The sequence below is a fragment of the Meles meles genome, chromosome 10 (genome assembly GCF_922984935.1).
Source record: "Meles meles chromosome 10, mMelMel3.1 paternal haplotype, whole genome shotgun sequence".
Taxonomy (NCBI): Eukaryota; Metazoa; Chordata; class Mammalia; order Carnivora; family Mustelidae; genus Meles; species Meles meles.
In genome coordinates, this window is record NC_060075.1 from 63137506 (window position 1) to 63154167 (window position 16662).

A 16662-nucleotide genomic window follows, 5' to 3' on the forward strand; every position below is an offset into this window, starting at 1 on the left:
ATCACAATTTCTGGGGCATAAATTGAAGTTAATTTTATTGAAAAATAAAGCATTTTACTTTTTGTTTCTTTTGGAGGTAACTGTGAAGTCTTGTGATTGCTTGAATGGTGGATCATGTGTGTCAGATAGGAAATTTCCTCCAGGAAGTGGAATGTACCTGTGCATCTGCTTGCCTGGCTTTGAGGGGGTTCTCTGTGAAGTGAACATCACTGAGTGTCAGTCGAACCCCTGTGGCCTTGGCAGGTGTATTAGTGGATTTCCCAGTTATTCTTGTGTATGTCCGCCTGAACTCAAAGGTGAGTTTTGGTTCTTCACGACTGAAATTAGTATGTGATCAGATTAGAAAGGAAAGTTCTGTGGTTTTCCAAGTAATCTACAGATTACTCAAGCAAGCGTATGGTCCTAAAGATTTTAATATACATTTAAAAAGTCTAGTAATAGTCATCACAAATACATTTGCTACCAATATCCTTTTATTATTGTACATTGCTTACAGAAACTCTTATAATTTTGCCCATTTTTGTCATTTTAATGACAATATTCTATGACTGTGTTGTATTTTTCAGGTTCCTAAACATTTCTGTCTAAATTTGGTAGGTAGAAATATATTTAAATGTATTCTTTTGAAATATAACATGGGATAATGAAGAAATTTGCCATGGGAAATGTAAAGATTATCATTTAAGAAAGGTTGATAATTCATTTACTTAAAAGATCATGATATAAAGTTAGAGTTGAAATCAAATGAAATTTGCTAACTCATTAATTATCCTCAAATGTCTGATTCTAGAAACCTCAACTAAGAGTATGAATGACACCTTTTAATTTCCGAAGGCTTTTTGCAAGTCATGACAATGTTTCCTCTAATTTAAATAGATACAAATGTTAAATTATAATTATTGATCTTGAGATCAAGCCCCACATTGGCTCTGGGCCCCATGAGGATTTAGGCTTGTCCCTCTCCCTCCTCTTTGGCCCCTCCTCCTGCTCAGTCTGTCATATAATAAATAAAATCTTAAAGTAAAATAAAAAATTTATCATTTGGGACTGTTAGGCTACAGACTACATTTGAAAGAATTCAAATGTTGATTGTTTCATGGATTTTACTCTAATGAGTAAATGATGAATAAATTCATTCAAATAAGTTTTTGAACATTTCAAAGAGCAACACTTGATCTCAAAAAATTTTACTGAGGAAAGACTAACTTTTCCTAGCACCCTATAAAATTTTCATGGACTTTCACTGCCAATGCAATAACTGCAGTAAATTGTCCTTAAGCTGAGCTGGCAACCATTCTAAGACCTTTTTAAAAATTCCCGGAGTGTTTTTTTTTTTTTTTTCATTTTATTTATTTTTTCAGCGTAACAGTATTCATTCTTTTTGCACAACACCCAGTGCTCCATGCAAAACGTGCCCTCCCCATTACCCACCACCTGTTCCCCCAACCTCCCACCCCTGACCCTTCAAAACCCTCAGGTTGTTTTTCAGAGTCCATAGTCTCTTATGGTTCCCCTCCCCTTCCAAAATTTTTTTTTTTTAACAAAGTAAAAATTGCTGCTCTAATATGGTAAATTTTTGCCTTAAAATACTATGCCTTTTTGTCTTCTTTTTTATAGGGAAAATCTTATGTACTTGAAGGGTCTTGTTTAATGTTAAATAGAATCTAATTAATGACTATGTTTAACTCTGTAGTAAATTTTAAAATTAGGGTACATTCCTCTTAATATATTACAGCTTTTCTGCAGTTTGTAGGGCATACCTTAAGGTAATAGAAGTAAAGATATCTTTAGGAAAGTAAAAGGAAAATATCTTCAAGTAAAAGAAATCAAATAATGAGCACTTAACGGGACACGTAATGCTTTTCAAAATAAATAATTTGAACTCTCAATCTTTATTTTGTTTAGGCAAAAATTGCCAGGAAGATGTTGATGAGTGTGAATCCAGGCCTTGCTTTCCAGGAGCAGAGTGTCTCAATACCTTTGGCTCCTATCATTGTGGTGCATGTCCAAAAGGATTTTATGGTGATGGGAAAATATGTCATGGTAAAAGTCCCTATTTTCTGCCATGAAATATTTTTTGCTCCATTTAATTAATCCAAATCCCTCAGTTCTATTATCTCTTTTACTCCTGTATTCATTCAGTGTATATTCATTAAGTGTCATGCACTAAACTGGAGGTGGAGGATGCAAAAATAGGTAAGACATGCCCTCTGACCTAAGGGATTTGAGCATGATACCGGGGAGTCTGATGTAATCACCATAGTTCAATATGGCGTTTTATGTCTGTTGATAGAAGTGCCTGGAGAGACTAGTAGGAATATTATGCAGGGATCATGTCTACCTGGAGGGATAATGAAAATTTTTTTAAAAAGAAGTGTCATTACAGCTAAATCTGATGTATCCAATCAAGAGAGCAAAAGCTTTTGAGGCAGAAGAAACATCATGAACAAAGGTGGAGAGGCACGTAACATCACAGCACACTTGGGCACTATGAGCAATTAACTGTGCTTAAAATATAGAGGGTAAGAGGGACTGCTGCAAGAGTTAAAGCTAGAGTCCTAGCCAGTGGCCCGATCACTGAGAAACTGTGAGAAACATGATACAGTTTACAGGCTACTCAAGAGCAGTATGGAGGTTGGACCACTTATGTGTAAGGAACTGTGCAAGTGTGAAGGTGGGAAGAAAAGCTAAGACAGTATTACAAATAAACAGGAAAGATGTGAAGATATTCTGACCTTGGAGGAGGAGGTAATGGTTGAAAGAAACACTGAAAGAGCAAGGTGATGGTCCTTGGTCAGTGATTGGGATTAGCATGGAGAGGGAAAGAGAGTTACTAAGTGCCCAGTGCTCAGTTTAGGTGAATGGGCGTGTAGAATTGGCTTTCATATTGCTATGCACTAAATAGTGTCACCTGAAAATTCATATGTTGTGTCCCAAAACCCCATTGTGGCTGTATTTGGAGTAAGCAGGTAAGTGAGGTCATAAGGGAGGATTAGGATCCAATAAGATTAGTATCCTTAGAAGAGGATACACCAGAGAGCTTCATCTCTCTCTGCCACAGGGACACAGGGACACAGGGAGAAGGTGGCTGTGTGGGAGCCAGGAAGAGACTCTCACCAGGAACCAGATGGGCATGCACTTTGATCTTGAACTTGCTACCCTCCAGAACAGCAGGAAAATAAACTCCTTTTGTTTAGGACACTCAGTCTATGGTATTTTATTAGGCAGCCTGAGCTGACCAAGATACATGACACACATGACATGTAAGTAAGAAGAAGGGGTTTGGGAAGGGAAAGAATGAATGCAGTATGGATACATAGAGACTGAGGTGACTCCAAGTGGAGCTCTGGAGGGAAGATTACATTAAAGACACAGTTCTTAAGGTTATCAGTCATGGATGAAATTACCCAAAGAGAACACAAAGAGAAAGGAGGACAAAAATTGGTGGATATCAACCTTTTAAAAGCTTAAAAGAGAAAAGTTAATTATAGAAGACTGTCAAAGAACAGTATTTTGTTACCTTTAAGTGAATAACACCTCATATTGATGAAAAATAAATCACTTTGTGAGTCAGATTGGAGTGGGCCAGTCTAGCACTAGAGGTAACAGACTTACGGAGCCCAGTGCAGGCTGGTAAGGGGAATTCCCTACTATCTCAGCCACTCACATTTCCCCCTCAATACCCAGTTCCAAATACTCAACAGTATCGTACCCTTCACTCTGTACACTAAAGTGATCTAAGATCAGCCTTTTGCAAACAGAGACTCATTCCCTGAATAAAACCTGTATCAAGTGGAACTTAAGAGCAAAACAAGTTGAACCAAGTCCCATTACATAGGAGTGATTAGTAAGTTCCTTAACTCTGTCAGGGGCATTTGTGTATTTAGGAAGATGCTTGTTAATACAAAATAATTTTTTTTCTTATTGGTATTGTTTACTTAGTTTTATGGCAGACACCAGAGTCACTGATTATAAAAGTCAATACAGCACAGTTCTTATTCTTTAGATTGCTGGCTAGAAGAGGAAAGAGACACATGAGTCTATATCAAGGACACCTCTCCATGGGAGAGTACAGATGGATGAAATTGGTTGGGTGGGTATGGACTATAGGAACATCTGTTAGTCACATTGGACTGCCATAACAGAATAACAGGATGACTTAAACAACAGAAATTTGTTTCCTCCGAATTCTGGATGCTGGAAGTTCAAGACCAAGGTACCAGCAGGGTTGGTTTCTGGCTTCTCTCCGTGGCTGACAGATGGCCTCCTTCTCACGGTGTCCTCACATGTGCACCCTCCTTGTGGCTCCTCCTATTCTTAAAAGGACACCAGTCATATTGGATTAGGGCCCCCCTCCTGACTTCATTATTTTTTTCCATTTTATTTATTTTTTCAGCGTAACAGTATTCATTGTTTTTGCACAACACCCAGTGACTTCATTTAACCCTAAGTACCTCCTTAAAGGTAATACAGTCACATTTAGAATTAGGGCTTTAACATAAATAAATTTGGGGGACACAATTCGGTTCATAATACAAGGATTTGTTGAAGAGGTGACATTTAAGCTAGCTCTGTAATCTAATTTGTGAAGAGTTCAATTCAAGTGACCTTTTTATTGTATGTTCTTATTCATAGTATTTTGGTTTTATAATGCTGTAATCTGTTTTTCATGTATACATCAACAGTTGAAACACAGTTTTTACATGAGCCTACCACACATACTGTGGTTCTTAGAAGTTCTAACAAAAGTGAAACTAAGGAAGAGTATGGTAAAAATGCCATACAGGGAGACAGGCGTTTTAAGTCTAAAAATAGAAATGCCTCTAGTAAGTAATCGTCTTGCTAAATAAAATCAAAGGAAAAGTAATACCTCTCATTTATTTTCCAGGAGACCAACATATTTCTTCCTTAGGAATTTTTCTTTTTAGAAAGGTCACCTAAGATTATACAATGCAGTTTACAAATTATCCTTTTTCTTTCTAATCCGTTGACCCCTTGGTTTATAGTCTAGAAAAATGATGCATGTTGTATAATGAACAAATGATATCTAAGGTGATTTCTGTGAGGCTTATGATTATAAGTGACCATTTCAAAGTTACATTTTATAACTCCCTGGTCATTCAACATCGACTTAAACCCTAAAAACTAGAAGAAACTCATTATTTCATTAGGCTTTTTCTTTTCCACAGTGCTGTCCTTATAACAGGACTGTTGTTGATTTATTCAATTAATATTCTGATTGTCTTCACAATGACCTTACACATTTTATACAAGCTTTCTTTTTGGTTTTGCATTTTATAATATCAGCTATTCATCTTGCAAGATTATCACTGCACTTATTTTGCAAGATATCTTTATCAATTACTGCAATATAGGAAAACTCTTGCTTTTAATTTATTCATGCATCCAGTTGCCTTATTAAACACTCTATACTTTTTTTTTTAAAGATTTTATTTATTTATTTGACAGCGAGAGAGAGATCACAAGTAGGCAGAGGGAGAGAGAGAGGGAAGCAGGCTCCCTGCTGAGCAGAGATCCCGATATGGGACTCGATCCCAGGACTCTGAGATCATGACCTGAGCCGAAGGCAGCGGCTTAACCCACTGAGCCACCCAGGCGCCCCCACTCTATACTTTTTTTATAGTTGATTCTTTTTCTTGGTTTTATAAATAGACAATACCTCTTGCCAATAGTGAGTTTGTCTCTTATTCTTACTTACTTTCTTATTATAATAGTAATATGATTTAATCTATATTTATGATATGCCAGGACAAATATTTATATACTGTGTCATTCCATCTTCTCAATAGCTATAGACACTAACAGTTATTATTTCCATGTTACTCATCTGTACAGAGGCATAGATGGGTTAAGTATTCTGTTCGGATATATATAATTTGTAAAAGAAGAGAGAGTTGAACCTGAGCAGTCTGACTGCAGTCCCAGCTCTCAAATTTGAGACATTGTAATGGCTGGACCTCCAGTGTGTTGGCAGGGAATTGTTTCTTAATGATTTTAATGGAAAGTCTTCTCATGTTTCACTATTAAGTATGCTATTATGGTAGGTTTCTGCTAGAAACCCTTCATCCAGTTAAGGGATTTTCCTTTTATTTGTTGTTTTCTCAGAATTCTCTTTAGATTTAAGTTAGAGGTAGTTTTTAAATTTTATCAAATGGTTTTTCGGCATCTTTTATGACTTGCTATAATTTCTGTTAATGTTTTGTTAACTAATTTTTTAGAATGTTTTCAACAGAAAATTGTATCAAATTACTTTTTAGCATTTTATATTTTCTTTATATTATATAATATCATAATGAAATTATGTAATGTAATTCAGTAAGTAGAGATACAAGTCTGTTTCATCCTGATGTAGTCTGTAACTACACTGCTTCATTTCATCTGGTAGTATTTCACTGAAAATGTATATGTATTTTCATAAATGATACTGGCTTTAGGATTATGTCACTTGATCAAATGTTTATAAAAATTTTCATCTCGGGGTGCCTGGGTGGGTTAAGCCTCTGCCTTCAGCTCAGGTCATGATCTCAGGGTCCTGGAATCAAGCCCCACATCTGGCTCTCTGCTCAGCAGGAAGCCTGTTTCCCCTCTTCTCTCTCTGCCTGCCTCTCTGCCTACTTATGATCTCTCTCTCTGCCAAATAAATAAATAAAATCTTTAAAAAATAGAAAAAAAAATTTTCATCTCTTTCTGTGCATTGCAAGAGTTTTATAAAATATTCTTTCCTTGATAATTTGGTAATTTTTTTTCTATTAGATCATCTATCTTAGCATCATATTTAATGACTTTAGATTATTTTAGATTATTTAGATTTAGGTTATTTTTGTTTCTTTTATTGCAATTGTTCTATCAACTCCTCTGTCTCTTCTTGTCAATTTAATTATTTATATTTTGCCAAAAAATTTTAAGTCTTCATTTAAAATTATACATAGTATGTTTGTATGATTTAAAATTTGCTTCAGATTATTATTATGAATTGCTCATATGTCAAGAATACAAACATGTGAGCAATTTCCTTTGCTTTGAGCCTCAGTGTATGAAGCGGTCAATAAATGTTTGTTGGCTATTTCTAACTCTTGATAAAATTATTAGTTATTGTTCTTTAACTTTTATAATGTTTAACAGTCTGGGTACCTGATATATCCAAATTGATTATAAGTTCTTTGAAGGCAGGAAGTGTATGATGACTTCTTACTACTGCATGGCTTCTAACATAATGGCATACATGTGATAGGCATTAAATGAAGGAATGAATTACTTAATGTTAAATATGGGGGAAAGAGCAGAATATTAATAAATGTTATTGACTGACATTTCTTTTTCTTTTTTGGTTCTTCAGATATAAAATTTCAGTCACTGTCAACGGATCATTCATCATCCGGTGCAAGCTTTACCCACAGGCCTGCCACTATCAAAAAGTTCTTGAACACAACCAGTGACATCTCGCACTTCTCATTAAAATCAGTTACAGCTCAAATGAATAATTCAAAAAACGTTACTTCCCATCAGATACCAGGGTTTGAACAGGCGGATCATACTATTAGTACAAATCTCAGTCTGGAGGAATTGGGAGTATCGATGAAAAACCATAGTTCTTTAAGAACTAACCCAAATGGTTCCCCTGGTGAAGTAAAGGATGTTAAACAGAGCACTATCCAGACAGAGGCTGGAGGGCATAATTCTCAAATTAACAGGCCTGCCAAAGGATACACACAGTATAAGGATGGGTTTGCCTCATCAGTTACTAGAGCCATCACTATTTTGCCAGAAAAACCTGGATGGACCAGAATATCAACTTGTGCTGAATCACCTTGTTTTCTTGGTGTTTCTTGTGTGCCAACCACAGATGGTCACTTCCGGTGTGGACGCTGCCCCTTTGGATATTATGGAGATGGTATCAATTGCAGAGGTAGTATGAAAATTCTTGAGAAGATACAAGAAACTATTTAGTTCACATTTAAGTAATTAAAAAGAGATTCCTCTCTATTAATCTCTGTTTACTCCATTTAGTTCGCCAATTTCTATTCATTGTATTTATTTATTATTTATATATATCCTCTTCATATTTCAAAAAAAAATTAACATGGCTGTTCCTGAGTTATTTTTAAAAATAAAATCAAATAGTACTATAACTATATAATATAAAGATGTTTTGGGTACATGCAGTGTTCTAAGGTTTATAGACACATTCTTTATCAATTATGTCATATAATCCATAAAGACTCCGCACATTGACTATTTTTCCCATTATTCAGATAGGAAAAGCAGAGCCTTGGAGGGCTAACTGACTTGCCTGGTATTAAGGAGCTAAAGAGAGAAAATAAGGATATGAATAACATTGTGGTCTGGATTCTTTTCAGCTCACAGTGGGTATTTAGCACTTTAAATTACTAATTGGGTGTATCTGCTTATTTGCATAAACTGGGTTTCTCTATAATTCCTCCAGCTCTTGAGAATAAAACAAGTTGGGCATCACTTTAATTTTGAAAGGAGTGTTTTCTTCTTTTCACAATTATCAGTATTGTTTTCTTTGAGGCAAATCAGATTTTTGGCTTTGATACTTCAGAAGCTATTTTATGTTGTTGTTGATATTTTGTTATTTTGTTTTGTGTTATTTGTGTTTTGATTTGAGACCAACTTAAGCAATAGAGCTGTTAGGGTATGTATTTCTTTGTTCTCAGTATTACTGAGAGGTACTTTTTCTGTTTGTTTTTGGGTTTTGTTTTGTTTTTTTTTTTTGTAGGAATAGTGATAATAATAACAACTTTCAATACTTACATGTTTATAATATAAAATGTTTTATTAGTAAAACAAAACAATCATACATTTTGTTTACCTCAGAAAAACGTTAAGTGCCTAATAAAATATATCAGGTAGTTAAGGAATACGTACCTATAAACTTATGACGTGTTCCTAGCATCTTGCTCTTTGAAATTCTGATTATTCCCACCATTTACCAACATTTGTCTGATTAGTTTCTGAAACTTTATTGACCTCTGAAAAATATAATCCCATTTATGGCTAGCAGCCACCTTCAACATCAGGCTTTGCTGTGGGAGTAATTACCACATATGGTACTTCTTTCTGACTGTATTAGTCATGTTTCTCAGTCATTCTAGTAGTGAAACAAATTCAAAGGGAAAAAATAATTTTATAGATAAATGCAGTGGCTATTGTTCAATAAGCAGCCTCAGAATTTTCAAATTTCAGAGAATTTGATTTTTCTTATAAGTAAGTCTTTGGGCAACATGTGTATATTATAGCAGCAGTTCAGCCTTTTTCCCTTGATTTTTACAGCCATTTGTAGACACCCATGTGGAAAAAGCAGGGAGTGTGTTGCCCCAAACATATGCAGGTGTAAACCTGGCTACACTCGTTCTAATTGCCAAACTGGTAGGTACAGCACTCACTAGTTTGCATAATGAATTTAATTGATAATGGGTATTTCTAAAACATGAGCTTTATTTTATACAGCTGTATGTCATCCTGATTGCAGAAACCATGGAAAATGTATTAAGCCTAACGTTTGTGAATGTCCCCCAGGGCATGGCGGAGCAACATGTGATGAAGGTGATCATTCAAATTAAAAATCAAATAAGAAGCAAAATAACACTATTTTCTTTAAAGCTTTTTAGAAAGATAATTCAGTTTTGCTGTGTCTATGCTAATACATCTTAATGCTGGAAGGGAAATCTAAGCTTTTTAATGTTTATTAAAAATAATTTATTTGAAGCTTCTAAACACTTAAGTTTCTAAAATTAGATATCCAAAGAGTAACAGCTTATTTTTCCTTGGTATAATTGTCTTCAGAAGTAATATTTCTGAGATTTAGTTATAAGGTGCCATATCCCTATATATATTTTAGTTTCAAGTAGAGGACTCCTCATTATTTGGACTTGTCAAACATGGCTCTAAGAAAGTGCTAAATACCAAATAATTAGAAGATATTAGGTGGTAAAAAGAATCCTAAAAAGTGATTTTTAAAAACATGTACATAGGGACGCCTGAGTGGCCCAGTCAGTTAAGCGTCTGCCTTCGGCTCAGGTCATGATCTCAGGGTCCTGGGATTGAGTCCCACATAGGACTCCTTGCTCAGCAGGGAGTCTGCTTCTCCCTCTGCCTGCCTCTCCCCCTGCTTGTGCTCTCTCTCTGCCTCTCTCTGAAAAATAGATAAATAAAATATTTTAAAAATAAATAAAAAATAAAAACACGTCTATAGCCATATAATTTTTTTTTTGGAATCTTAAGAGGAGAGTTTATGAAATGGCATTTTCAAATGGATAATATTTTAAAAGGACACATTTGTTATTTTTAATATAATATTCTATTTATTATTTATTTATTTTTAAATATTTTATTTATTTGACAAAGACAGACACAACGAGAGAGGGAACACAAGCATGGGGAGCAGGAGAGGGAGAAGCAGGCCCCTGCCAGGGAGGGAGACCGATGTGGGACTCTATGCCAGGTCCCTGGGATAATGACCTGAGCCAAAGGCAGACGCTTAATGACTGAGCCACCCAGGCGCCACTTAATATAATATTTTAAAGAATATCTTTGATAGATGGTACAAATAACCATGAACAAGCTAAGAGCCACACTAAATACTTCCATGACAAGGCAAGGTACAAAATAACAAATTAAAGGAAATCCAGAGTGAACTAATAGAAACAATATCAATGATGATGAAAACAATTGTGGAAATACAGGAGTATTCCTTTTTTTAAAAAAAAATATTTATTTATTTGACAGAGAGATCACAAGTAGGCAGAGAGGCAGGCAGAGAGAGAGGAAGAAGAAGGCTCCCCGCTGAGCAGAGAGCCCAATGCGAGGCTCGATCCCAGGACCCTGAGACCATGACCTGAGCCGAAGGCAGAGGCTTAACCCACTGAGCCACCCAGGTGCCCCAAGAGGAGTATTCCATTTTTAGGGCAGGAATGTGTACGTCCAGGTCTCACTCTTCAGAAGAAACTCAAGATGATATATTTACATGCTAACCAAGAGTATTATAAACCAAAACATGCTGATGATTTGTTGGTTGTTAGAGTATAAACTTGTGTAGTCAATCCCACAGAGCTAAGTTTCATAGTAAATGAGAACTGAGTTTATTATAAACTGCTGTTAGAAGAAAATGTACTGTGGCTGTGATTCATAAATATCAACTGACCTTTTCCTAATTCAGAGCTGACTTAAGAACATAATCTGTGTCTGCAGAACACTGTAGTCCACCTTGTCAACATGGCGGCACCTGCTTGGCTGGAAATCTCTGCACTTGTCCTTATGGTTTTATAGGACCAAGGTGTGAAACAAGTAAGCAAAACTCTCTTGCAGCCTAATTAATGTAAGGAAACTGCTTCTTTGAATAGCTGGTGGCTTTAGTACTAACTAAAATCAACCCAATGCCTACTTAAAGGACATATTATTCATGATTTGTTCTGACAGTTCTCATTCTGCATACCTCTGGGAGCCCCAAGTGCCAGTACTAAGATAAAGAAGTTTATTCTTGGAAGCAACTCTCTTCTTGACCCTGTCCATAACCATTCCTTGAGATAATAATAAGAATTCCAGTTCGTTGGTTTGCATATGTTTATCTTGTTTAATTTATATCTATGATTATTTTCATTACTAATAATTTTCTCAATCAGCGAACTCTTGTTTATCATTCAGCTCAATGATTTTCTTCCTTCCCCAACTCTAGTAGCAAAAAATAGTTGAATGTGAGAATCAGAGACTATTTAAAGCCAAAGAATAAGTTATTTTTCTTTTTCTCTCTGATCTTATTCATTAGAGGATGTGATTGGCAATTACAAGCTAGCTAGGTAATAGCCAATAATATGGCCAGTTCCAAGTCTAATCTACCTTGCTTTTATTTTTATTCTACGACCTTAGTGGTTTGTAACAGGCACTGTGAAAATGGAGGCGAATGTCTTACACCAGATACCTGCCAGTGCAAGCCTGGCTGGTATGGACCTACTTGTGATACAGGTAAAATCAGAAATATGTTCAATGAATAAATCAGTTTAAACAAATGTAAAGTGCACCGGTATCCTAAAGACCAGCACCCCAAAGCATAAAGCTAATGCGACAAGACTGGTATGAAGTTTTATTAAAACTTGCCTTTTGTCTTGATTCTTTTTCTTCTTGTATCAGACCATGGAATTTCAGCTTTACTGTTATCCAGACCAATCAGTACTTTTTTTTTTTTTTTTTTTTTTAGCCTTTGTATTTCCATCATTCACTTGCCTCATAGTGGAGAGAAATCTGTGTTACATTTCCTCGATCTCTTTCAAGTTTTTTATCACAGCACAGGCATTCTGTTTCTTGAAACATTCAAACAGTTAAAGGACACCATCACGGTATTTGTGTCTTTATCACAATATCAGGCTTACTTCTTCTTTTTTTTTTTAAGATTTTATTTGATTTATTTGACAGACAGAGATCACAAGTAGGCAGAGAGGCAGGCAGAGAGATAGAGGAAGGGAAGCAGGCTCTCCACTGAGCAGAGAGCCCGATGCGGGGCTTGATCCCAGGACGCTGGGACCATGACCCGAGCCGAAGGCAGAGGCCTCAACCCACTGAGCCACCCCCAGCATGTTCTTCATGGTTATCTACGAATAATCTAAGCCATTGTGATCTAATGACTTTTCTCAACATTAATTTAATGCTTATAGCTTGCTAACTATGTGTGAAGCATGATGCAAGGGGACATGAAGATCAATTTGATTTTTGTCCTGACATCCAGTAGCACATCATTAGTGAAGGAGACACAGGATACACTTATTCAAAAAGACTATGATACGGAGCGCCTGGGTGGCTCAGTGGGTTAAAGCCTCTGCCTTCGGCTCAGGTCATGATCCCAGGGTCCTGGGATCTGAGCCCCGCATCCGGCTCTCCGCTCAGCAGGGAGCCTGCTTCCTCCTGTCTCTCTGCCTGCCTCTCTGCCTACTTGAGATCTCTGTCTGTCAAATAAATAAATAAAATCTTTAAAAAAAAAAAAGACTATGATACAAGTTGGATTATAATAAGTAATGTAATTAGCGCATTGCTCCTTGGGAGCAGAAAAGACAAAAATTCATTCTGGCAATTACAGTTTGGAAGAAAATAATATTGAGGTAGGCTTTGGAGGATGGATAAAGTCTGGGTTGAAAAATGGATTTGGGGGTGACTCTCAAAGTGGAACAAAAGTAAAGAAGCAAAAACAATGCTTTTGAGCATGCCAGGACTTGAACGCAGTGTTCCTGTTTGAATTAGGAAGGAGACTTAAAGAGGTACACATGTGGCCCCATGTATTTGAGCAGATTAAGGACCGTCCAGTTAGTGCTGTTGACGTGTCTTCCAATTTCCCATCATTTTTTCAGCTTACAGAGGGTATTCTGAATTCTAATCATAACCTCCATATTCTTAGCGTGGTATTATTTGTAAACTTAATGAACAGATCTCAAAGCTATTATCCAGTTATTTCATTCCTCTTATGTTTGGCAAAGTCAAATTAATTATAGGTTATGGGTTTTACTTGCAGTAAAAATAAAATATTTCATTATGCACCATTTTGTACTTCAGTGCAGCTTTCATTTTTTAAATAATAAAACTTTTATGGTCTTTCTTCCCCCTGCTGTTCATTAGCTTTGTGTGACCCCGTTTGCCTCAATGGTGGTTCCTGTAATAAGCCAAATACTTGCCTTTGTCCAAATGGATTCTTTGGTGCACAGTGTCAGAATGGTAATTATTCTTTCTTTCTTTCTAAATAAAAAGGGAAAGGCATAAACAGAACTCACAGTAAAACTAAGACAAGTCTCAAAGGGGGAGATGCCATTTTTTTCTCTCTGCTTCTTGTGATGTTGCTGTTGTGGTCACCGAATGATCAGATCATGGAAATGTATGAGTTCTTATGTAAAATATTTGTATTTCTTCTCCATGTATTAGGCTCCCGGCCTCAGCACTTGTCTGTGCAGTTTTGTAGGATCAAGGTGTGAACCAAACGAGAAAAGTTCCCTTGCAGTCTGCTGTGTGCTATGGTGCCATTTTTATTGCCCTCACAGCAAAAATGCTTGATTTGTGGCCAGTCCAATGTCCACTATTATCTCATGATCTCTCACCTTTAGTTTTATTAAACATTTATGAAAAGCTATGCAGAGCACTGTGCAAGGTGATAGGGAGACAAAAAGATGCATCATTTCCCCCCTTCATGTCCTGCCATTTTAACACTTTCCCTGTTATTATTCTAGAAAAAAATCTGTAGCATTGCTATGAGCTTGTCCTGAGGCTGACAGTGTAGGCATGAATTAATGTCAATAAATGAAATTTAAAATGTATTTTCTACATCTTCATATCTTTGAGTTTATGCAAAATGCAGAGTAGATTTTTAGTAGAAACATGTCAAAACCTGTCAAAATTTAATTCCTAAAACCTATACTTTCCTTTCCATGTTATACTTTGATGTGATTTCATCTCTTTTATTTGGAGGTTGGCTAGGATTCTTAGGTTGCAGTTGAGGTAGAAAAGAAACCATCACTGAAGTACCAGGTACACAGGCATAGCAAATGAGTTTTTCTAATTAAGATTTTCTTTAAGGAAATGGCTTGTGAAATGGGAAGAAGTAAAGACCAAGTTAAGGTAAACCTTGAAAACCAAGCAGCTACATCTAAACCCGTATTTGTGAGCTGTAGGTGTAGTTTTGATTGAGAACGTAAGAGGGAAAAAAAAAAGCTGATAACCCCCATGCTCCTTGCTGTAGATGTAAGATACAGTAAGAAAACGTCTCTATAATTTATATGCCAACCGAGTAACTGGGAAAAGAGGAAATCTCTAAATTATTAAGTATTGCAACTAAAATGTATCTGTTGAACATATGTCATGGTAGCAGGTTTTGGAGTTAGGTAGCCTCTAAAACTTCTAGCTGGCATTGATTTGAGGATTGACTTAAAGTCTCCAGGATCAGACTTCCTGAATTTTGGGTTTGAACTAGACAGTTGACACAAGGAGCCAGTGAAACATACGTACTATAAGTGCATGGCTAGCTACCAGAAATAATAGTACAATTGTTTTGGGGGGTTATTTTTTTAGGGAAGAAGGAGAAGGGCAGAGGTAGAGGGAGAGAGAATCTTAGTAGTTTCCATCCAGGGCAGAGCCCAGTGCAGGGCTCAATCTCATGAGCCTGAGATTCATGACCAGGGCTCTTGACTCAAATCAAGAGTTGGGCACTTGACCAACTGAGCCCCGCAGGTGCTCCAGTACAGTGGTCTTTAGGACATTCTGCAGAAGATGCAGAAGAAATAAAAACATGATCTTTATTATCATTTAGGGAAAAAATAAGTTTTAAAATTTCCAGGCAGGTTTGCTTATCATTTTTTTTTTAAATAAAGGCATTTAATTGTCATTTCTGGAAGAAACATGAAGCAATAAAAATCCTTTCATAAAAGATAATAAGTACTAACTTTTGAATTCCATGGAGCAGAATCATATACACAGAAAATACTAGTACAGTATAGCCAAGGTTATCCAATAAACAGTCCTAACAAAGCCAAGGAATTACTGTTAAAAGGACTTTTCACTAAGCTTTCACAGAAATAAGTGACATATAAAGCTCTGCCTTTATGACCTCAGCAGGTGTTCAAAAGTCAACTTAAAATTAGTTTCCAAAAATCATGTGTTAGATGGTTGAGATTTTTCTAATTTCTACAGGCATAGATACATCTCTTATTTTGAGCCAGGTTTTGACTTATTTTCTTGGTTCTTCCCCAATCATTTGACTCTTTACTTCCAAGAATGGTGAAATATAAGACCGGGTTCATAATTTAAGCACTATAGTAGCAGGATGCTGTTTGTTATGAACAGTTCATCGATACATTTCAAATTGTGCTAATCCACAGGCTGCTTAGAGCTATGAGCCTTGGATTTTAAGATTTAGAAAGGATGGTTTTAATGACTTGCAGTTGTGATCTTTTATTTTAATAGCACATTTTTCTGCCTTATGGCCCCAGAGATAACAAGCACATGAGGCAATATGTAATATGTAATAATCAGAGATGTAATATTCACAGATTGCGGCCATGTGTTCTTTCAGCTCTCTGTCACCCTCCCTGTAAGAATGGCGGACGCTGCATGAGAAATAACGTGTGCACCTGTCGTGAGGGATACACTGGTAGGAGATGCCAAAAAAGTAAGGCACCACTGAAGGTATTGCCAGCCATAGGTAAAGCCAACACATGAAATAGTAAAGGATTGCTATTTGAGGGCTGTTTCATTCTTTTCCCTGAAGGTATCTGTGATCCAGTGTGCATGAATGGAGGAAAATGCATGGGACCAAATGTTTGCTCTTGTCCTTCTGGTTGGAGAGGGAAACAATGCAACGTAGGTAAGAGGAACACTCTTAAAATGTTAAAGCCTCATGAGAACATAAAGCAGAATTTACTACAAAGAGCATTTTCCTTGTTTTTGTTGTGTTTTGTCTTTGTTTTTTATTGTCTGTTCCTACATTAGGGCATCCCTTTTTGAAATAGAGTATAATAAAAAGAGCTCTGAATTCATTCTTTCAGGTTAACACTATAATTGCCAGGATAAATGACAAGTCTTTAAGTCCTGTCTCTTTGTCTTAAGTAGGGGGCAGGAGAAGGTGTAAAAAGTTACTGATTCCTTGACCCCATC

The 16662-nt window shown here is 36.3% G+C and overlaps 1 protein-coding gene across 1 annotated transcript in view; it reads left to right on the forward strand.

Moving 5' to 3' along the window:
* Positions 1-16662, forward strand: part of VWDE (von Willebrand factor D and EGF domains) — a 70454-nt gene that overhangs the window by 48509 nt on the left and 5283 nt on the right. Inside the window, exons 18-27 of the mRNA XM_046020902.1 lie at positions 77-296; positions 1906-2043; positions 7358-7927; positions 9316-9411; positions 9493-9588; positions 11233-11328; positions 11908-12003; positions 13642-13737; positions 16082-16177; positions 16277-16372. Of these exons, the coding sequence (XP_045876858.1) occupies positions 77-296; positions 1906-2043; positions 7358-7927; positions 9316-9411; positions 9493-9588; positions 11233-11328; positions 11908-12003; positions 13642-13737; positions 16082-16177; positions 16277-16372 (1600 nt within the window). The remainder of the gene's footprint in view (positions 1-76; positions 297-1905; positions 2044-7357; positions 7928-9315; positions 9412-9492; positions 9589-11232; positions 11329-11907; positions 12004-13641; positions 13738-16081; positions 16178-16276; positions 16373-16662) is intronic.